Source organism: Sturnira hondurensis, unplaced genomic scaffold (genome assembly GCF_014824575.4).
Source record: "Sturnira hondurensis isolate 20B ecotype Veracruz unplaced genomic scaffold, ASM1482457v3 Scaffold0009719, whole genome shotgun sequence".
NCBI lineage: Eukaryota > Metazoa > Chordata > Mammalia > Chiroptera > Phyllostomidae > Sturnira > Sturnira hondurensis.
In genome coordinates this window covers 15,057,228-15,079,270 of record NW_028082350.1, presented here as the reverse complement: position 1 = coordinate 15,079,270, position 22,043 = coordinate 15,057,228, and the positions used below count along the sequence as shown (strand labels likewise).

Here is a 22,043-nt window from a genome sequence, read left to right as displayed (position 1 = left end):
GCCGATCTCAGCTCAGACTGATCAAAATCTCGAGCACAAGGGCTGGCCGGGCCGTCCAAGAAGCCGCACTCCGGCTCCGTCCCTCCTGCGCCCAGGGCGACTGCGCAGCTCGCCCTCCCTGCTTTGAAGTCTCTGCTGCTAGGCCCTGGCTGCCCACACCCATTCCTGGGGTGGACTCCCACTACCTGCCTTCGGTTCCTGAGGAAATGAGGGAACCAGCCAGAGAGTGAAGCTCCTTTCCTCCTCTGAGCTGAAAGTGACACTGGCCCCCAGGCTGGGCTGGGACCTGCTGCCGTTCACACAGGAGCCGCTGCACCTGGGGCTGCTGACGCCGACCCAAGCAGAGCTTCCTGCTGGACGGGGCGGGCCCACCCAGTGGGGCCCTCAGACGTGCTCTGCTTACAAATTAGTTTATTTTAATTTCATTGTCCGATTGAGTAATTCCATTTACCACTGCATTTCTGGGTTCCAAAACATTGTGCCTTTTGAAGTTCAATGTCTTCCTTAAGCAAACACACCCGCCCATTAAACAGGCACACACCCTCTTAAAAATTCAGGGCATTCACAGAAGGGCGGCCCCAGCCTTGAGAACCAGGTGCTCTCTTCCATTCCGCCTTCCAGAAAGCTCTCAGCTCTTTCAGAGGCTACGCTGAGTAAACAGCCCGGCAGGCCCAAGATTAGGGGTTCTGTTTGCTTGGCTGCTCCTGTGGGCCGCCGTCTACCTCCACCACAGAAGCTACGCTGCAATTCTCGAGGCCCTGAATGCCAAGCCTGACTCCACGGTGTGCTTCGCTCTCTTATTCTGGTCACACTGCGCAAGAAAGGCTGGGCTCTGCTGAAGGGCGCCTTGAAGACAGACGACCAACTCTGCTCCCACGCTCTCACTCAACAAGCCCACTCGGCGGCAAAACCACTTTTGTGCACGGACGGCAATGGACACACCGTTAGTCCTGGTTCGCATGCGCCCCGCCCCGGGCCTGTTCCTGTGACACCTTGCTCCGTGAACTCAGAGATGTTTTCTCTGGGCCTCAGCGTGATCTGGACGAGGCAACGATGTTACCGACAGCTGCTCGAGAGTGAAGGGGCTCTGCGGTGGAATGCGCACACGACTCCCGAGGCACAAGGGGCCTGGTGACCCCTGACAGAGAGGTTTAGGTTACTGACCGGTCCTGGCAGACAGGCCTGGACTGGGGTTCCAGTTCCACCACTTGCTGCTGTGGGACCTCAGGGGCAGTCACCAAACACACTCCTCGGCCTGCTGAGAGGACTCAGTGAGGGGAAGCCTGCAAGGGGCCAGCGCCTGTTTGGCCCACTCACAGCGCTCGCCGCAGGTCTCAGCAGGGTCACTGTTAGCGCTGCTGCTGCTGTCATTCTCGCCTGTCTGCTCCACGTGGCCCAGGTAAAAGCAGCAGCAACGAGCCCGGGCTGGCGTGGCTCAGTGGACGGGATGCCAGCCTGTGGGCCAAGAGTTGCCTGTTCAATTCCCAGTCAGGGCACTGCCTGGGTTTCGGGCCAGGTCCCCAGTAGGGGGCGCTCAAGAGGCAACCACACATTGATGCTTCTCTCTCTGTTTGTCCCTCCCTCCCCCTCTCTCTAAAAATAAAATCTTTAAAAAAAATTTTTAAAAAGAAGTAAAACCAGCAGTCAGTCAGTCTTACCAGTTAATACCCGACCAAGTGTGAGTTCCCTTAGGAAAACCAGTGCTCAGGCTTCAGCAGCGTTTTGACAAACTCGGACCCTGAAGTGAACAGAGCCTGTGCACACAGGGGGCAAATGCACGTGGTGCTGGCAGTTCAGTGACTGTGAGTGTGAGGTTTGAGATCTGAAGAATTTTTAAAAACTCTGCTTTGTTTGAACTGCTTTTAGGAAAGATGTAAATTCAGTTTAGCTGCTCCCCTGACTCTACAGCTTAATCAAACTAAACATACATTCAGTACTGTAAGAAAGAGATTAAAAAACCAAACGTGTTACTTGACATCCCACAAATGATGTGACGGGGTAGGGAAAGAACTGGGTAGTGTTTTTCAAGTATTTGATACTTGCAAACTCTGAGATAAAGGAGGAATTATTCTGTTAAAAACTTTAATGTAAAGATAAACTACTAAGTAAAGAAGAAAATCAGGTTAAGGCATGATCTAAATCCAGTTTAATTATTAGCATAGTGATGTATCAGTCGAAAGGCAGAGTTTCCTTGGGAGACAGCTGAAAACACTCAAACAAACAGAGAAGGAATCTTGTAAAGCTGTATCTTCCAGGAAATGATCCCGTCCAACCAGGAGAGGCCTTCCTGTCCCTCTGCTCTCTGCCAACACTTCCGATGACAGTCAGTAGCCACACGTCCTCAACTTCAACCTCCCACTGAGGCGGCTCTAGCTCTCCACGACCATCACCATTTTACCTCCACTGGGGCAGTGCTGGAACGTAATTCTTCGGTGGCTCCCAGCATCCGCCCCGCCCCAGGCACTGATGGCCCCCCGCCTCCCCTGCACCTGCAGCTCTGTGCCTCGGGGGTGAAGCCAAGAGGGTCGGCCAGGGGCCCTGGAGGAATGACTTGCTCGTCCAGCCCGTTCGCAACCCAGTGCCTGCAGCCCACACCTGTAACCACGTGGTAAGGACGCATTTTAAAAAAGGGTTTTATGGTGTTTTCATCGAGCAGTCAGAAGAGCTGAAAGAATATAATCTAAACTCCTTTTAGAAAGTAGCAAATGTTGACATAATCTAAACATGCAATCGCTGGTGTGTTTCTTGGAATGACTCTACAAAACATGCCTGGAAACGGTGTCACCTCAGATAACATCTCACCTAGAGACTAGACTTCGGCGGCTGCCCCTGCCAATGGAGAGGGCTCGTCTCACCGACACAGGGAGTGGGATGCAACAGGCCACCGCACGGGCAGGGAGAAGAGTCGCAATGGGTGCCGTGCGGGCAGGCAGCTGGCACTGGTCCGTCACGTCGTTCTCACTCATTTCCACGCAGAGCCAATTCAAGACCCGCTGCTTCTGCTTCGTGAACACTTTGTAAGTGACGAAACCTCCCTTCCTGCTAGTGGCTCACTGGCCTGGCCCCGTTGCCTCCTCTCACCTGGCGACGGCCAGCAGCACGGAGGGGGGGGGGGGGGGGGGGGGCCCTCCGATCAGACCCACCTGGTGCCCCACCCACAGGAGGCCAGGCGCCATGAGTCAGGCCGTGTCACTGCCCGCCTTGCAAACACCGACGGTGCTTCCCTGCAGTCCCCAGGACAAAAGCCAGGAGTCCCTCCCCGTGTCCGCCAGCACTGCCCTGTGTGGCCGACGCTGCGCACCTCTCTGGCGCATTTTGTGCCACACTGCCCCTCTTCTCTCACTATGTGCCTCTGCACGTGCCCTGCCCCCACGGGGAGGGACTGGAGCCCCCAAAGCAGCTGCCTGGATGCAGGGGACACAGGCAGGGGGTTCCCAAGTGGCGAGAACTGCGAGTGGCAGGATCATCATCACTGAAAATTTCCCCAGCAGCTTTTTTGCTTTTATGCTTTTGGTTCTAAGATGGCTTTATATTTACTGAAAAAGTGAAGACAGTACAGAGAGAGGCCCCCAAACCCACTTCCTCCATTATCTTGAATTGCTGCGGCCCACGCACCACAGCCCACCGGCCAGCTCTGGTCCTGCAGGGCTCGCGAAGGCCACCCTGTGTCTGGGATGCCTTCGTTTTGCCCAGCGTCCTCTTCTGTCCCCAGGCTCCTCCGGGAAACCACACCGCGCTCCTCTGCTGCGCGGCCACAGGCCCTGCCGATGGTTGTTTCTCAGTGACCCCAAGTGCTGTGAGCGGGCGAGGGCGGAGGCAGCACTCTGCCCTCGGGGTGGGTTTGTCTGGTGGTCCCCTCCTGACCGGATGGGGTGACAGGTTTGGGAAGGAGGAGCAGGGGGCTGCAGCACCCCTTTCAGCATGCGCCATCAAGGCACTCCTCGCCAACGTGGCCAACCACTGTGGACATGGCCCTGAGCCCCTGGTGGGGGCGTGTGCGTCACTTCCCCCAGGACCACGTTATTCTGACCCCCTTCTCACACTGTCCTCTTTGGGAGGTAGTCACGGCAGGCACCCCCTCTTCCGGGGTGGGGAGCTAGGCCCCAGATCCTTAAAGCGGGAACACCTGCCGTCCACAGACCATCTGAGATTCTTCTGCAAGGGAGACCTGACTGTTCTCCCCGTGTGTTTATTTACTGATTTAGTTATCCAACCACACACATCAGGACGGACTCATGGGTACGTATTTTCTATTTCGTGTTAGATTCTGAAACCGCCTTATTGATTTGGTTCCTCAAACTGCTGCGGCTTTGGCCACCGGGAGCTCTTTTGCTCAGAGGATGCCAGGCTCCCTGGCACAGACCCCGTCGCTGTGCGTTTCTTCTTTCTGCTACTGCAAGGCGCCCTGTCTCGGGCCGCGCACTTTGCCCCGGAACCGGCTGTTCTTCCAGGAACCCTGGCTGCCCTCAGCACTGGACGGCGCAGAGCCAGGCTGGGCACTGGCTGTGCCGACGGCCCCCAGGACGTAGCACCCAGAACATGCTTAAAAGAGGAGAGTGCCGCCCTGGCCAGGTGGCTCCATGGGTTGGAGCACCGTCCTGCGGACCACAGGTCACGGGTTCAATTCCTGGTCAAGGGCCCACACCCAGGTGGTGGGTTTGATCCTTGGTTGGACACATACAGGAGGCAACCAATCGATGTTTCTTGCATCGATGCTTCTCTCTCTCAAAGCAATGAAAAAAATATCCTCAGGTGAAGATTAGAAAAAAAAAGAAGAGTAGTTGTAGCTTGTATTACTCTCCTTGGGGACCTTCTGGAATATAAACCACAACTCCCTGGTTTGTTTCTGGGACAAAAATAACATGTAAGAAGTTGGGAGAGACGATCTGGAACATGATGAGTAGGGCAGAACCGAATGTGTCTGAAACCAGCGTGCCATTGGACGGGGGAGCCGTGGCAGCTCCAATAGGCTCTCAGTGGTGCCCCGAGGCTCCTAGACTTCGCCCCAGAGTCGTTCTGGCAACACAGAAGACTGCGGGCGTTTCCAGCAAACCGACTCACTTATCTGCTCTCTTATCTGATGCTGGCTCCTTCTCAAACTCCATCAAGTTACGACTTTGTACCTCCTACTTGCACACTGCTTTTGGTTAGAGACAAAAATAAAGCCAAGAGTTTCTTTTTCTCTAGAAAGGAGCAGAGAACTAGAGCTGTTCAGTATTTGCAAATGATCTCTGCCGTGCTAACATCTCGGACCACAGCCGTTCCTTTCCCTCACCCAAGTCTCTGTGCAGAGGCGGATGGGGTGCAAGCTGCCCCCCGCTAAAGCTCCGTGCAGGAAAACTTTAGGGTCGCGAGACCCACCGAGCACCACACTCACCCTGCGGTGGCAGGAACCCTTCTGTCAGAACCACCATGACAGACAGGGACGGCGGAGGACGTCAGCAGCTTTGCCACAGAAGTCCCAAGTGCTCCCGGGAACACGGCTTAGGGATAAGTTCACTGCAGGTCAGCAGAGGGCAGGCAGCCTCTCCCGGGTTGAGGCGAGCAGAACGCAGACCTGGGGGGCGTGGGGACCTCAAGCTTCTGTCTTCTGTGGTCCGAAGGCCTGGCCACCCTCAGGTCGGGACTCAAAGGCCTGGAGCAGCCGCGGCGGCCGGAGAACAGTCAGCGCAGCACGGGCGTGAACTCGGACAGAGTCACACGGCCCTGGGGAGGGGGACTGGACAAGGCAGCCCCACTCGTGCGTGATGTGGAGCGCGTCATGTGAGTTCATGTGTAGGACTGAAACGCAGCCAGGAGAGCAGGGGCGTTTCGAAGCAGAGGCCGTCCACGGCTGGTGTGAACCGGGGCCTGGATGCCTCATCATCTCTGCTCTGACCCCGCCCTTCCTTCTCTCTCTCACGTGGACATTTTAGTTTTGGAAGTGTTAAATTTATTAACATGAAAAGGTTTCATACAAGGATCAAAATTTTTAGAGAGTTTTTTTTTTTACAACATTCTTAGAAACAGTAGAAAAATAAACCAACTGAAAGCCAAACGCTGAAAAGATCCCTCTTTTTTCCTTTCGCTGGACGCACACGCACGCTAACATCTATGTGCAGAGCGCACCCGGGCCTGTTGTGGGAAGCACGGAGTGAGCATGGCCGAGGGGAGCGCAGACGCAACGGCCCATCCCCCCGGGAGGCGGCACAGACGTTCCCAAAGGCTGTCCACCCAGCACCGACGCTACAGCTCAAAGGCACCTGGTTCCGCCTGTCTGTGGCTCACTGTTGCGAACCAGTGAATTTCTCTTTCATGAGAGCCCATAACCGACCCTCATTGGCATTCTGCCCCACATGCAGGAGAAGCCATGGAGACAACAAACAGCCCTGTCTCGGCCGCCAGGAGGCCGAGGACCAGGCTGCACCTGGGTCCCTCTCACAGCCTTAGGGCCAGGCTGGTGCTGCCCGCCTGGTCCGCTATGAACTGGGGCAGGGGCACTTCCCACCTCACGGGGCTGCTAGGTGGTGAATCAGGGCACGAAGGACACCTGAAACAGTTCCTGGGTCTGGTGGAGCTCAGGAAGGGCCAACGGGACAAGGGAGGTGGCGTCACCTGCCTTCTCTATCTTGAGGGCCAACTCGTGGGCCAGCCCGCTGGCAGGAAACCAGTGCTACTGGCCCAGCACAGCCACGCCGTGCGCCCGCGGAGGTGGGGCCCCGGGTGGCGCTGGCTGGGCAGGTGTCTGCTGGAGCTGGGTCCCTGCCTCACTTGTCTCCGGCCACTCCAGAGAACAGGGCACTCAGACAGCACTCAGCACATGCCCGCACTCCTGTTTCATAAACACACGGCTGAAGGAGAGGGTTCGGGCACCTGACTAGAGAGATCCGGGCCAGAAAACACTGATGCCAGCACCAGCACTCTCAGGACCTGCTCAACAGGGACAGAGACGATGACATCCCCCAAGCCTGGAAGTCAGCTCCCAGGTGCCACTTCCATCCGACAGCCGCCGGCACGCGGCAGCGCCCGTGAGCGCTCACACCTTCCTCGAAACGCTTGTGAGAATGTCATACAGAGAGTCATGGTGGTAACTTCCACATGCACTACATTTGCAGGGAAAACGCTTGATGTTAAGAGATGACCAAAAACAATCACATAGGTAAACAAGCTTGGTGATGCCCAGGGAACAGTTACCCAGGTTCTAAGTTTTCAACACATAAAAAATCCAACCTGATGCCTTAAATTTTTAGCCAATGTGTAGCTAAACTTTCAGAGCCAGAAATAGAGGAGTAAGAAATAAGTGAATTCTGGTGGCTAAAGAAATACACTGATCTACTAAAATCTAAAGGCAGATTTTCTGAGAATTGATGACAAATACACAAATTTATGACGAATTTAACAATTTCCTGTTAGATTCCTGAACGCTGGTAAAGGTTTTGAAAGTTAAAGCTTGAAATTGTATCCTGGCATCTAAATAAAACACAGTAACTAAAAATTAATGTTATTTCCACTACTGATGAAATAGAAATGAACAACAGGACAGAGATACAGTAAGACTCACGTTACTTGGGGTACAATGAAACAGATTCTCAGCAAACATGCAGAGCTGAAACACCAGCTCTTTAAAGGAAACCACAAAACGTGAGGGAGCTTTCCTCAGAGGTGGCCAAAAGCAAACTCTCCCGCTGACACTCAAACGCATGACCCGCAGACCCTTCAGAAAGGCCCCTGGCCCCGTCTGGCTTACCTTGCACCAGGAGCATGGGCTCCCGGCCCCCGCCGTGCGCCAGCATCTCCCTCCGGTAGCGCTCCCCGGTTGCCCTGGGAAGACAAGAGGACAAGAGGCGTTAGGGGCCCTGCATGCGCAGCTTGCTGGGCCCCACTCACATCTGTCCAGAGTTTCTCAAAAGAAGCCACCCTGATGTCACAGTCTGGGAAGCTGCCACCGCAAGACCATTCAGCTCTTTACTTTCTTGCTTCTAAAAGTCTAATTCCAATTTTTAAATTATTCTAATGAGCAAAATCATATACTCACTGTCAAAAGCTACCTATCTGTTTAGCTGCGTTTTACGAAGCAAGCAACCCCCTCGTGGAAAGGACCCCTTCACTGACGTATTACAGGATAAGCAAGATTACACTCCAACCTCTGTCGCCTCTGGGGCTGGTTTACCGTGAGGTCGGAAATGACTTATGCCCATCTGCACGTTCACAGAAGGACTGGAGATGGCCCCTCACACAGAGAGGAGTGACATTCTGAAGTGACAGTGGAGAGAAGAAAGCTGGCAGCAGAGACCTCACTCCCCGGAGACCTGGGCTGAGGGGACCAGCTAAGGGGACAGAAAACTGGCTTTGGGACGGGTGGGTGGCAGAGGCCTGGCACAGAGCAGCCGTTCTCACCTGCAGATGCTCCCAGTCGGCTGGGTCCGTAGGGAACAGTCTACTCTGTCTGTACCACGGGGAGGCAGAAGGTGGAGGATTTTTATAGACAGAAATTCAAGTCAGCGGCACCTGGAGACAAGCTATGCAGTGCTGCGCTATTTTATGAAAAGTGCAACTCTTTTAATGCAAACAACCATGCCCTGTGACAACACAAATTCCGGTGTTTTCACCCCACAGTTTCTGCAGCAATTCCGTGCAACGGGTGATTTTGTGGATTTTGTGAGCATGACCTCCAACCAGGACTTCTGGCAGCCCCATCAGACACGGGCTCATCTCAGACATTGGTGTGGCTGCATCTGGCAGTGAGAGCTCAGACAAAAGGTGCCCTGCAGCAGGAAATGTGGACCAGGGCTGGGCCTCCTCAGGGGACAGGCAGTGGAGAGGCCCAGCCTGACTCCGGCCGGGGGCGTGCCGTCCCTCCCAGCTGCGGCGCTGGTCTGAGTCACACCACGGTTCTCCAGCTGGCTGCTCAGCCTGGGGCTGCCTGGCTCCTGATGTCAGCTTCCAGCCTGGCCATTTTCAAAAGGGGGGTCCAAAAGGACCAATTATTGACAGGGGCCAGAACTGTTCCCGTCAGGGAGCATTTTTCCAAGCTCGCTTTTTACATGTCTCTGAAACTCTGGCCAGTACATGTCTAGGTAAGAATGCATATATAAACAAGATATAAATACTTGGAAATACATGTATTTAATAGTATGTGGTTTTCTAGTAAAGTGTAGTTCCTTTAAACAAGATATTTTGTCCATTTTATAGAAATCCCCAGTAAAAAAATGTAATCCCTCAAACTGGTCAATTTTGGCTTTAGGTCCTTTGAAAATAATAAAATCTGAAAAGCAGACCAAATGCCTGCTCGTGCAAAAGGCTGAAGACAAAACAGCATGTGGGCACCAAGCTGTAAAACACTGGAAAATTCTACTACGTCAGATCCAAGTTCAAAAGACCTGGGACTGAAGGCGACCACTAACTGCTGAGGAAATCCGAACCTCGGTCAGGCTGCATGGGCGGGGGGCAGTGCAGGCAGGCAGTGCGGGACAGGGGGAACTCACAGGGAGCAAGCCTGGGCTCTCAGCTCACGCCGCCCTGCGGACCACGGAGCCTCTAGCCGGGCCTCAGTCCCCTCTGCGAAAGCGCACTGGCTCCACCACAGCCACTGGGTGTGAGACGGCAGTCACAGGGAAGCTCGAGGGCCCGGACATCTGTAAGGTGACGCCGTCTGAAGCCACATGACCGGCAGTCCTGGGAACAGCCCCCATGGCGGCTGCCCGACCGCTGGAGATGTGTCTGTTTGTGTAGTGAGGGGATAAAACACTTTCACTGCCTATCAGACCAGACAGCAATGAGCATTCTGCTTTCAAAGGGAGCTCCTTCCAAGGGCTCGGAAGCCAGCACCAGCTTTCCCCGCTTCCGGCCCTCGGAGGCAGGAGGCCGCCTGGTTGGGGAGCAGCGGGCACTCTCCAGAGCTCCCCACGCTCTCAGGCCCATGCCCCAGCCCCCGGCCCGCTGGCCTGCCTCTGTCGTGGGGGCAGGCGTGGGCATCCCTGTCCCTGGCTGAACTCTCCTCGTGGGCTCACGGAAGCGCACCACCCGTGCTGGCTGACCTGAGGCCCGAGTTCTGTGTGAGGCTGGGGTCTGCCCGATCCAACCCAGAGCCGTGGGCTGTGTCCTCCGCACCCTGGGGTGTCCTGTGAGGACGCTGAGATGGAGTAGCAGGAAGCCACACCGGGCGGAAGCCTGCATGAGTGGTGGCAGGTGGAGCAGTCCCACCTGGGAAGTGTCTTGCAAGGGGGGAGGGAAAGTGCTCTGAAGCTGGGCAGAGGGCAAACTTTCCAGAACAAGTGGGATGCTAAGGGCTATCATGCCAGGTTCCAGCAGCGCTGCTTCCGGCTGGAGAAAGTGCCAAGTCCTCCCTTAGGCAACAAAGGAGACAGGACAGGGGGATGCTCGTGTGGAAACAATGCCTGTCCCAGTGATGGACGTGCTGAGGGCAATAGGCACTGGCCACGGGAGGGGCGAGAGCTGAGCATCCCTGCAGGGAAGGGGTGAGCATGTCAGTGAGGCCCCCAGGGCAGGAGCTTGGAGCCCTCACGCAGCAGGTCCCTATGGGCACGGGGACAGGGTGCCAGGCCACCACCTGCAGGGTCCGCCACTCAGGGCTGCGCGTGGGACAGAAGGCTCTGAAAGCAGGAGAGGGCTCGGGTGGGAGGGAAGGGCCTGAGAGGTCTAGGCTCTGTGATGAGAATGCCCCTGGAGCCCCGCTTTCCCGTGGGCTCGGGCTGGGTTCTACAGGGCCGGACTTTGATGGAGGGGGTGGCAGCGTGGAAGGGTGCATCTCTGGCCCTGCCCTCTTCTTACCTGTCGAAAGGGTCCTGCAGGAAACACTCCTTCCAAACCATGGAGGCAACAGCCCTGGACATCAGGTAAGAGTAGTACTTGGCTCCGTAGCCCACGAGGTGGCTGAACCGCAGCTGCCAGGCCTGCGAAGACAGCAACACAGCGCCAGGAACGGGTCAGCCTCCATAGGGCAGACATTATGGGTGAGGACGCGACACCGGGAGTCTGAGAATGTCTTCATTCACCTCTCACCCTGACGGGCTCTGTCACTCACGGCAGTAATTCTTTTTCACGTTTTATACAATGATAGGGGCTGGACCAGGACCCTCCACATCCCTGCCTTGAAGCCCCAACCCCGGTACCTCACGAGGTAACTGCGTTTGGAGAAGGGGCCGGTAAGATGGTGACACAGTGAGAAAGGAACTTCGAGTGGCCCCACACCGCAGGACTGGTGTCAGATGGGGACAGGTGCCAGGGGAGAGCCCGCAGGGGTACATGGCGGGGTGGAGGCCATCTGCCGGCCAAGGAGGGAGGCCTTGGGGGTCCAGGCCTGACACCTAGCAGTTCCGCCCATGCGGGCGGCGACTGGGATCCACCACTGGGCAGGAACGCAGAGGGCACAGCCCGGAGCCGCGGGGCGGAGCAGGGCTGCCCCTCCCCAGCTGCGCCTGCTGGGAGCGGCTGGTCCTCTGCAGCAGGGGACACTGCGGGCAGGGGACGACGGGGCAGCTAAGAAAGGCCACGCGGCTGCTGCTGCCCAAACTCCCTTCACCGGAAAAGCCCTTTCCTGTGGACACCGTCCTTCTCTGTCCCTACGAGCTGCAAACACCGTGGTGCATTCTGACTATGGGGGGGGGGGCGCGGGGGGGCGGGGAAGCATACGCGCGAGCTCACCCGAGCGCACGTGCTGCTGGTGGCACCTGCTGCGGCAAAAGCCAGAGCTCCAGAAATGGCCTGAATGACATTTAGGACTTAAACATTTTTACTTTTCTGAAACAACCAGCCCTGACGTGCCTTGACCCACGGTCTTCCAACGCATGCCTGATCTGATACTCAGATTGTGAAAATAAATTGAAGCCTAAGTTTTTAACTAAGATACTCCTTACTTCGTCAGTCTTTTAACTCCCTGGAAAACAACATACAAAGTATAACCCTCACCACAAATCTATAAACTGCACAAGCGGGCGCCACGCCACACATTAAGGAACAGACATTAACAGTGCAGAGAGACTTCCGAGATTGCACGGTGTGGTGACGTCAGGACGCACTCTGAGCCCCGCCCCACTGCGGCCTGCGGAGGCGGCTCAGTGCTGCCTCCTCTCTGCGAGGCCCCGCACTGCCAGGGCAGGGGCTGCTCCCGAGGAGCAGTAGACCAGCGGAACGGAATGGCGAGCCCAGAAATAAACCCACACTTACAGGGTCAAATAATTTATGAGAGAGTAGCCAAGAACACTCAAAGGGGAAAGAACTGTCCGCAGTAAAGGGTGTTGGGACACCTGGACAGCCAGGTGCACAGGAGGGAAAACGGACCCGACCTCACAGAAGCCGGGAGCGTGCAACGCGCCTCTCTCTGTCTTGTGCCCAAAACAGCGTGCTCAACAAATATTCATAAAAAGATGATAAACAGGGTAGAAAAATTAGAATCAAATTACTATGACTTAGACACAATTGACATCTGTAAATTCAAATTCTTTCCACACTCGACTAGTTTCAATAATCTAAAACTGTAAAGATGTCAATATGCAGGTAAAAAATGACCGATGAACTTGCTGACTGTACACACACACACCCGAGTTTCTAAGGTAACACAACACAATTAAGATACAATTGTTACTTTTATTAACGCCTCACTGAGTTAGGCCCGGAAGCCCTGACTGGTAGTACTGAAGAAGGCAGACAGTAACAGTCATATTCTTTGTGAAGTCTGGCGCCTGCACACAGCCTCTTCTTTTCACCGGGTTTACCTACCGACCCTTACCCCTAAGGACCTCCAACACTTCACTGGTTTGAACAACCGCTGCTTTCAAACTTATTTTCTAATTCGTACGGCACAGCGTCCCTCCAGATCATGGAAAATTGTACTCTTAGTAGTTGCTTACGTTGCCTGAGTCACAGAAAAGTCACCCACATGCCCCCAGAAGTTTGGTGGCGGCTGTGCCCTGGTGAGAGAAAGCTGAGTGAACAGAAATGGCACGGAGTGCCTCCACCTCCAGGAAGAGCTCGGCCCTGCGCCCACTGGGACCACTGCAGAGGCACCCCAGCCGTTCACGAGCAATGGCCTCTTCTGCAGTGCAGCCTGGGGCCTGGGAGAGGACGTCACCAGCCTGCACGGCACTGCTTGTGTTTTGTACGGGGTGACCAAGAGAAATAAAATACGTGACCGATCCGTCAAAATTCCTAGGGTTGCCTACTCTCTGTCAACAAGTCTTCAGTCCTCCCTGACTGCCTCGTCTGAACAATGTCCAAATTCCTGATGCAAGAGCTTTCAGTGATTTCTTACCAGAGGCCGGGGGGCGCTGCTACAGTTATGACTGAACCACATGGCAACCTGGGCAATGCCAAACATGACACATTACCACAATTCAAACAGAACATCAGAGAAACGTAACAGCATTAGTTAAGATCTGTAGTTACTACAAAACACAGCACCTAAGTATTAGTGTAACTCTTTTTATGAAGGAAATATCAACTCGCATTATTCTGCAAAGTTATAATAACAGGAGCTCTGTACTGGCCATTTCATCCCCACATCTCCTAAACGTGGAAGTCGAAGGTGCTGTCTTCAAGAGGGTGGGCTTGTGTTTCCCTTGGAACCTGCGGGTGGCCGAGTCAGAGCTGACCACTCTGGGGAGGGGAGCTGGTGTCCACCTGGTACAGCAAGCAGCTCGGTCTCCCCCGTCAAGGAAATGGCCCATCGCGGGCCCTGCATGCCCTTCCTGCTCCAAGGCATCCTGTGCTCTTCTAAAAACATCAGATCAAACTCACACACCACAAGACCCACTTTTTCAAGGTGGCTCCTAGTATGTTCACGAAGTCCTGCTGCCATCACCGCTGTCACTAATCCCCAAACCTTGTCACCACCCCAGAAGAGCTCTCTCACCCACTCACTGTCGGCCTGCACACCCACCTTCCCCCACCCCCCGATGAAAACTGATCTACTTCTGTGTCAGCAGATTTTCCTGTTCTGGGCGTTGCAAATAAGTGGAATCACATGACAGGTGATCTTTTGTGTCTGGTTTCTTTCCTTATGTAAAAGTAATTTATGTTGTACCCTGAGTCAGTACTGGATTTTTTATGGCTGAATAATATTCCATTGGGTGGATCGGCAACATTTTGTTTACCCACTCATCTGAATGTTGATGGAAGGATACGTGGGATGTTTTCCGTTTTGGGCTATTATGAATAATGTCACCAACATCTCAGCTCTGCCAGTCCATGGGACCTCTGTGCAGGGACCCTGAGAACCGAGGAAGCTGGTCACCCCCTGCCCTCCTGTCCCAGCGAGTGTGGTGGATTCTGTCTCCACAGTGGACACTGTTCCTGCCGGGAAGCCCGCCCGTCACTGGGCACTGCCAGCCCGAGGGAGCACGTGAAGAAGGAGGCAACGGGAGGCCATCTCCCTGCTCTTCGAGCTTTCTGTTCCGGTCCACAGTGTTGCTGAAGCTCCTCGAGGAAGCTCCGAGGCTCGCCCAGGTGTGCTTTGGCTGTGGGCAGCTGTCTGTTGATCTTTGTTGGAGAGCGGACACTGGGGTCACCGACATTGCTGATTTGGTGACGTTACTCTTGGAATTCCACAGGGTCTGGATTACACAGGAGTTTTGTAGTAAGTTTCAAAATTGGGTAGTGTGACTCCTGTAACTTTTTCCTTCTTTTTCAAGTTGGTTTTGGCTATTTGGGGTCCCTTGAATTTCCTTATGAATATTACAGCTCGTCAGTTTCTACCAAAGGGCAGCAGAGATTTCAAAGATTGTATTGAATCTGTAAGTCAATTTGCGGAGCACTGTCACCTTTAACAGCCTTCCAACCCACGAAAGTGATGAAGTTTTCCATTTCTGTAGGTCTTCTTTAAATTTTTTCAATAATATTTTATGGTTTTCAGTGTACAAGTGTTAAACTTTTTGTTAAATTTATTCCTAAGTATTTCAATTTTTGGATGCTATCGTAATAGAGTTGTTTCCTTCATTTCCGTCTTGGAGTGTTTACTGCTACAGCATGAAAACACGACAACTTCTGTTACTGCGCTCACACCCTGCAGTCCTGCCGAACCCGGTTATCCGTCCCGAGGGTCTGTCGGGGGCTCCTGAGGATGTGCTGTGCACAACACGACGTCACCCGCAGCAGAGGCCGCTGCGCCTGTCCCTTTCCAGGCCGAGTGCCCTTCATGTCTTCTGCCCGATGGCGGCTCCGGTGAAGAACTGCAGGACAGAATTTGACAGGAAATGTGGCCTTACTGCCATCGCAGGGGAGGCTTCCAGTCTCACCACTGAGCAGGACACAGCTGAGGTTCCTCCCGATGGCTGTCACGTGGTCACAGGTCACAGGCACTGAACTTGGACTCCTCACCCAGTTGCTGCTGATCAGCTCTCAAGTCCTGACGATTCTGTCGCAATAGACTTCTCATACTTCCCCCGTATGTCCGTGCCTATTTCCAGCACCCCCTGGGGCCCCAGTCGTCTTTCGTCTGGACTGTAAGACCTTTGGGGCAGGATCTAGGTGCATATCCATTCTTACAGCAGAAATGTTGCACTTATGAAACAAGATCGAGATCCTATGAAAAGGAAAAGCAGCTATTGGCAATAAAATATGCAATTGTTATTGATAACAAAAGCCAAAACTGCAGCTAACTAATCCTAAAACCACGGGGAGAGTCGGAAGAAGAAAAAGCCACGGCCATTCCCAGAGCAGAGCAGAAGGGGATGGGAGCCAGCGGAGGAGGGGCCGAGACCAGCTGGCGTCGCAGGCACCTCCCGACAGAACAACTGAAACCAGGGGTGAGAGGGGCTTTTTGCTCATTTGAGAGGAAGGAGGGGAGAAAGGGAGAGAGGCACTGACTTGTGGTCCCACTGACTGACGCGTTCGCTGGCCGGTCCCTGTGTGTGCCCCGACTGGTGCTCGAACCTGCGACTTCAGCACCTTCTGAATGACGCTCTGACTGACTGAGCAACCCGGCCAGGGCAAGACACACTTTATTGTAAAAAAATGTAAATGAACTGCTAAGGCAAGGAGAGAATCAAATACAGTCAAAATAATCAAGCAGGTAATTTTTTAAAATGAAAATTGATGTTTTTTATTTCTATGGTAAAATCACTATATTTTTGTATCTGTTTTCATCTGTGACTCAAAATAGGTTGTTAAGAATAATGAGGAATGAAGTGTTTCGTGGCATCCCAGGACCGGTGCCAGTAGGCGAACCTGAGGCCACGCCCCCACGGAGACTGTGCTTGCTACCCAGGCCCCACTGAGATACACCGACTTACAGCTGAACTCCCCTACTGCACGTGAGCCGGCTCAGCAGCACCGGTATTACACCACCTCCGTCGATGCTGCACTTTGCTAAACCAAGCGGTGGCTGTCTATTATTCTCCAAAGTCTGTTCATCCATTTCTTTACTCTTTAAAGTCAATACAGAATTGGCTAAACCTTTTAGAGGCTCTACGGAGTTGTAAGAGGGAAAATGAGTTTAAAAATGGGTATGAAGTAAGTGTAAGCTATCACTTGATTTATGGCGCTCCACTGCCTCCCTTTAAAGGGCCGAGTGCCGTGAAAGGCTGCTTAGACTGCACTCTGGCCTAAGTGAAAACATCATTGCTGAAATTGTATAAATCACTTCAAATATGGTTTGATTTTAGCTTTTAAGTGTCTGCATTTTTCTAAATGTTCTGAGAAAGTCTGGTTCCCTCTCTACTCCCCATAAATCAGCAAGCATTTCAAAGCTTCCCCGAGACACAGAAAAATATACACACGTGGAAGAGGGATGGCCTCACCGCCGAGCTGAGCATCTGAAGAGAAGGGACATCAAAGGCAGCAACGAGTGGGCGGCCCTCTTACGATGACTAAAAATACACAGTACAAAGCAAGACGTGTGAAAGACACAGAGATAAACTATTCCGCCCCGTTAATGACCACATATGGTCACGGAGAGCAGGGAGAAGGCACCGACCCGCCACCGTGGGGCTGGAGAAGCTGGCTTCGAGCCAGCACGGGCCCCGGGGAGCCTGGGGGTCACCGCCCACCAGGAGCAGGGAGGCCCCTCAAAAGCCACTGGCAGAATCGTGCTCAGCAGCTGGGGAGGCTCCCATCTATTTTAGCTCCTCGGCTGTTCCTGCTCTTCCCGGTCTCAGATGCAGCTGATGAATTACGGTTCCCACACGCAGTTCCTGCCACTTAAATGCCCCCTCTGGAGGATCTGTATCCTGCCGACAATGGTAACACCCCCACCTGCCATCTGCTTTCTGTTTACTGCGGGAGGAGCTGCTGATGTGCGTGCATCCATTTAACCCCCAGCGACCCTCTGGGGCAGGTGTTGCCACCTTAGACGAAACGCTGAGGCCACCGGACCTAGAGCCCTGGAGTGTTCTCTCCTCCCAGACACTCGCGCTAGCCCTCTTTCAGACCACAGGTCGGCCAGAAACGTTCCAGCACAGCTACCAACGAAACAAGGACGCTGGAAGTTTTAGGCCACTGACCCAGCTGAACACACGGAAACATGTCAATATAGGAAAGGGGCAGAAAAATGTAATATGCAGGTTGTGAGATACATTATATGTGTATACGTAAACAGACAGATACGCCTGGAAAACCCCTTATATCTGGTGACTAAATATCAAATATAGTAAACGAACATTAAGAATGCCAGCCACAAAATCAACAACTAAAGTACTTTCTGTGTGCCAAGGACAATCAGCTAGCAAAAGGGGGAGGGACATATACATCCCATTCACAACAGCCATCCTCCTCCTCCTCATCATCACGAGGAACACACTTAATAAGACATGTGAGAGGCTTCTAAGAACATTCTAAATAGAGAGAGTGTGATAGGAGGAGGGAGAGAAATGAATGGTGGAGCAAAAGCACGCATCTGTATTGCAGAACCAGCCATCGGCGAATGACCGGCCAGGCCAGGCGACACCTGCTGCGATGGAGCGCTCGGAAGCAGATCCTGTTGTACGTGCAAACTCACCCACTCGCAAAGACAGCCTTTTTGGAGTTAGTGGAGAAAAATGGGTTGTTCAAATGCCGACTAGAAAAGCTGAAGCTGGTTCTAAATCTCACACCTTATACCGCCATGAAAGTAAATAATCAAAGATTAAAAGTTAACAATAAAACCATGAGACTACTACAAGATAATACGGGCAAACATTTAGACACTCTTAGGAAGTTCCTTTTAAGCACGACAGGAAATTGAAAGGCTAACAGTCTTAACTAAAATATAATCGCTACAACTATCAAGCAAACTAATAAAAATAAAACTGTCTGAATGTTAAAAAATCATAAAAGGCCAACATGCCTACAAAAATCAATAACAAAAATATAACATAACAGACATGGGAAAATGACAAATACAAGCAATTCATGTCCATTCTCCAAATAGTCGGTAAAATACCACAGTGGAAAAAATGTTGATTTTACTAGTAACATAAGAATGCAAGCTAAAATGAGCTGCAGTGTTTGTGGCCTGTCACACTGGCAACAACTAGAATCAAACCAAAAACTCAGGTTACCACAAGACCGTGACCTGGACTCTGACTGTGCGACACGCACTGGGCCATGGTGGCCCACAGCGCGGCCTGAGCAATCCCACCCGGGAGCCGAAGAGGAGCCCAGGGCACGAGGGCACGCGCACACGTGGGTGGCCAGCCGTCCTGCCGTAACGTGGGAGAGTGGGGTCAGAACCTGGAGCGAGAGCTGGGGCAGCGTTTCAGAGCAAGAGGAGGGAACATGAGGGCCACGCGGGGCCTGGGAAAGCACTCCAGGGCATGAGAGCAGGCCAGGGCTCCGCACGCGGGGGAGGGTCAGGCACGCTGTCCACTCCACGCGAAGAGTCAACCACGTGTTAGGCCCACGGCAATCAAAGCCCTTGAAGATTGCTCACGCAATGAATGAACGAAGTCTGAACCGCACATACCTTCCTGGGGCTGCGGATTAGAGAATTTGTGCAGTTTCTGTAAGTTATGCCTCCACAAAAAGGGTTTAAAAGCTGTAAATATTTCTTAGGCACCTACCCCACATAAGTAATTGTGGGGCCCTGAAGAACCCATACCCAAATCAGAACTGGGTCTTGCTCCGCATGCGTGTCACGCCCACTGGGGAGATGAAGACGGAAACCACGGCCCAGGGTGACTGAGGGCAGCAGGAGCCAGTCGCAGAGCTGGGAGACGTGTGGCAGAGGGCTGACCAGCTCTGCAGAGGGGCGTTTCTAGCCCGTGAAGTGAGGGAACAGGAAGGCTGCCCCAGGAAGAGGGAGACCTGGGCTCAGCGCTCGGGGCCAAGGAGGCGAGACGCGCTCGCCTGGATGGCGCCAGAGTGTCCAGACCACACGGGAACTCGGGGTGGTGGAGGCTTTGGCCTTTAGTTAGAGAGTAAGTAAAGCTGTTGAGGGTGGGGGGGGCTGTCACTGCCAAATTTGTATTTAGACATGATGTCGCAGATAGATGTGTGGATCTGAAAGAGGAAAAGGCGGCAGGGGACACTCCATTAGGGACAACTGTGATCGTCCCGTCCAGAGTTTGCCTACCTGGGAGAAAACGCAGGAAGAACATAAGGGGGAAGGGCCAGTGGGAACGGCAGGCCTGATGTCTCTCTGTACCTAACGGAAGAAACTCCATCTTTGCCTGAGTGTGAGAGGCAACAGTAGCGCAGGGTGCACGCAGGGAAGGGGCCGAGGCCCGGAGGGGCACAAGGCTTTCACTTGGCAAACCTGTTAGCCCTAACGGTTTCTAGCCCCACATGTGCCCCTCCTACTCCAAGTACAATGGAAATATACCGCAGGCTTCCCCGTGTTGCTCGTGTCACCCCAGGGTCTCAAAGGCACAGAGGTAAGAGGACGTGGTCATGAGCCCCACTGGGAGCCACCGCTCCATGAAGAACAGTGAGGTCCCCGTCCTGCTTCCAGCTCACACTCACCTGGGAGAAGAACGTGACTCACCCCAGAGCAGCAGCTTCTGCCCGGAGCACCCTGAGGGTCTGCGGAGTTGGGGGCACGGGCCCCTCTTCCCTCGGGCTGTCAGGTAGAAAATGACAGCAGCCAACGCAACAACAACTGTCTGGTGCGAACGAATCAAAATTACACTTTTTTTCAGACTAGCAAAATATATTTTTGGCATGTCACTGGTTTTAGTAATTAGCGTATGTGCGCCATGAGATGAACAAGGCTGAAAACCGCTGCCTTAGAGAACTGCCAGAGAAAAAGCTTCCTAAAATAGAAACAGCTTAAAATCTGAGAGGCACAGGCCTATCACTTAAAATACAAAGTTTACTTGGTAAAGAAAGAGCTTCTAATATCCTGGATTTTTGTCTTATTGTATCTAGCCCAATGTGACTTTGCAGGCAAAAAATAAATACATGAACCTGCACTATTCATGAAAACCGAAACAGAAACGAAAAACGGTGACGTGGCACAGAGACCCGCACTACAAAACAGCCCAGGCAACCTTAGACCACCCCGTGTTTAAATCCGCGACCTCTGGAGTCCCACACACCGAAACCATGTAAATTTTTAGAAAATGAGTCAATCCTGAGATTAAAGTTTCAATTTGTAACACTTCTGTGTTTTAGTTACAAAGTCATAAATAAATCTACCATGACAGAGAAGGTAAATATTTTCTCAGTTGTTTACGCAGCCAAAGAGGAAAGGAATTTAACATGCAATTAACCACTTAGGGTTTCTGAGATATTCACCATATGGTTGTATTTAAGACAAAGAAAAAATTGCTGTTTTGTTTAATCTAACATTTGCTTAGCAACATCCAATTAGCACAACCTGGGCAGCACCTCTGCCTCCCAGGCCAGGTCTCTGTTCCTGCGAGCACTGGGGCTTGAGAGCAGGAGGAAACGCAGCTTCTTCCCCCGGAAGAAGACGGAAAAAGAAACTGACCAAATGGAAGGGATGAGGACTGTTAACAAATAATTTAAACTGAATCATCTGTTTAATGATGAACAGAGAGAATGACGAACTTTTAACCACGCCAGGGCTCTAGTTCTATTATTTAGCAGATGGTACCTCTTTCACGTATCACAAAAAAGAGACCTGTGTGCCACCCCTGAAACCACCACCCGAGCCAGTTCGAGGTGCAACCGCCCAGGTCCACGGCGGACCGCAGGTTTCTGCATAAAGACTCCCGTGGTCCTGGTTTCTCTTGCTCGCCTCGCTTTAAACGGAACTAATGAGGGAAAACCTGATTGCCATTTTCATCTTGGTGGGAGAAATTATTTTATAGGCATGTATTTCTCAGTGTTTTATAAATTATGCTAAAATGAAAGCTTTTAAAATGAAATCCGTAGAACGCGACATAAAGTCATAAGCTGTGATACAGTTGTCCATTAACGAGTGAACTACAATGACCAGATATCCGATGAAAAGCTTTGAAATACACACTTCCAAAGTATGATAACACCACCTAATCTGCTTCAGTGCACTAATGCCAGATACCTACATGGATTTACACACAGGCACTTACACACATATTATGGAGAAAGAAGTCAAACTGACTGGCAAGTAACCAGGAGAGAAAAGAAACTCCAGGAGCAGCAAGTCACGGTCGCAGCGCCCGGACCGTGTGCGGCAACGCATGTTCTCATGGCGGGTGTTTTGGTTTTTTTCTCTTCGGACTATTGAAAAGAGAACTCCATGCGGTGAAGTCAACGTGGGAAAAGCACCCTCATGGCCCCACGCACTCTCTCATCGCTCTGGCTGCCGCCCCCACCGCTGCCCGCCCTGGGCCGGTCTCCTGGACTGCCGATGGGGACGAGCACGGCCTAGAACAACTGGCTTTGCTGCTGGCCACACGCCCCTCCCAGCGGGGGAATCCGCAGCTGCTTTCCTTTGGAGTCAGCGCTAAAGTCTGAGCAGTTTCAAAATGAGCGGCTCTCAAATACTGGGCAGGTAGGTGGTGCTCCAGGTTCATTTATTAGTCCGCTATCCGGGAACTCAGAACACACACCCAAAATAAATGGTGTGGAAACGGTGTTCCGAGCCTCCCCACGGCCAGCAGAAGCCTCACCACAGAGGGGCACGGGGCGGGATGCTGCTGTGACTGGAGCTGCAGAGACAGAAAAGAGTACCTTTCGAGCGTGTT

At 52.9% G+C, this 22,043-nt stretch overlaps 1 protein-coding gene across 1 annotated transcript in view; it reads right to left on the bottom strand.

The window, feature by feature from the left end:
- MIPEP (mitochondrial intermediate peptidase) overlaps nt 1-22,043 on the bottom strand; it is a 94,098-nt gene that overhangs the window by 8,461 nt on the left and 63,594 nt on the right. The window contains exons 17-18 of the mRNA XM_037057632.1: nt 10,771-10,892; nt 7,727-7,800 (exon numbers count right to left, since the gene is read on the bottom strand). Coding sequence (XP_036913527.1) covers nt 7,727-7,800; nt 10,771-10,892 — 196 coding nt within the window. The remainder of the gene's footprint in view (nt 1-7,726; nt 7,801-10,770; nt 10,893-22,043) is intronic.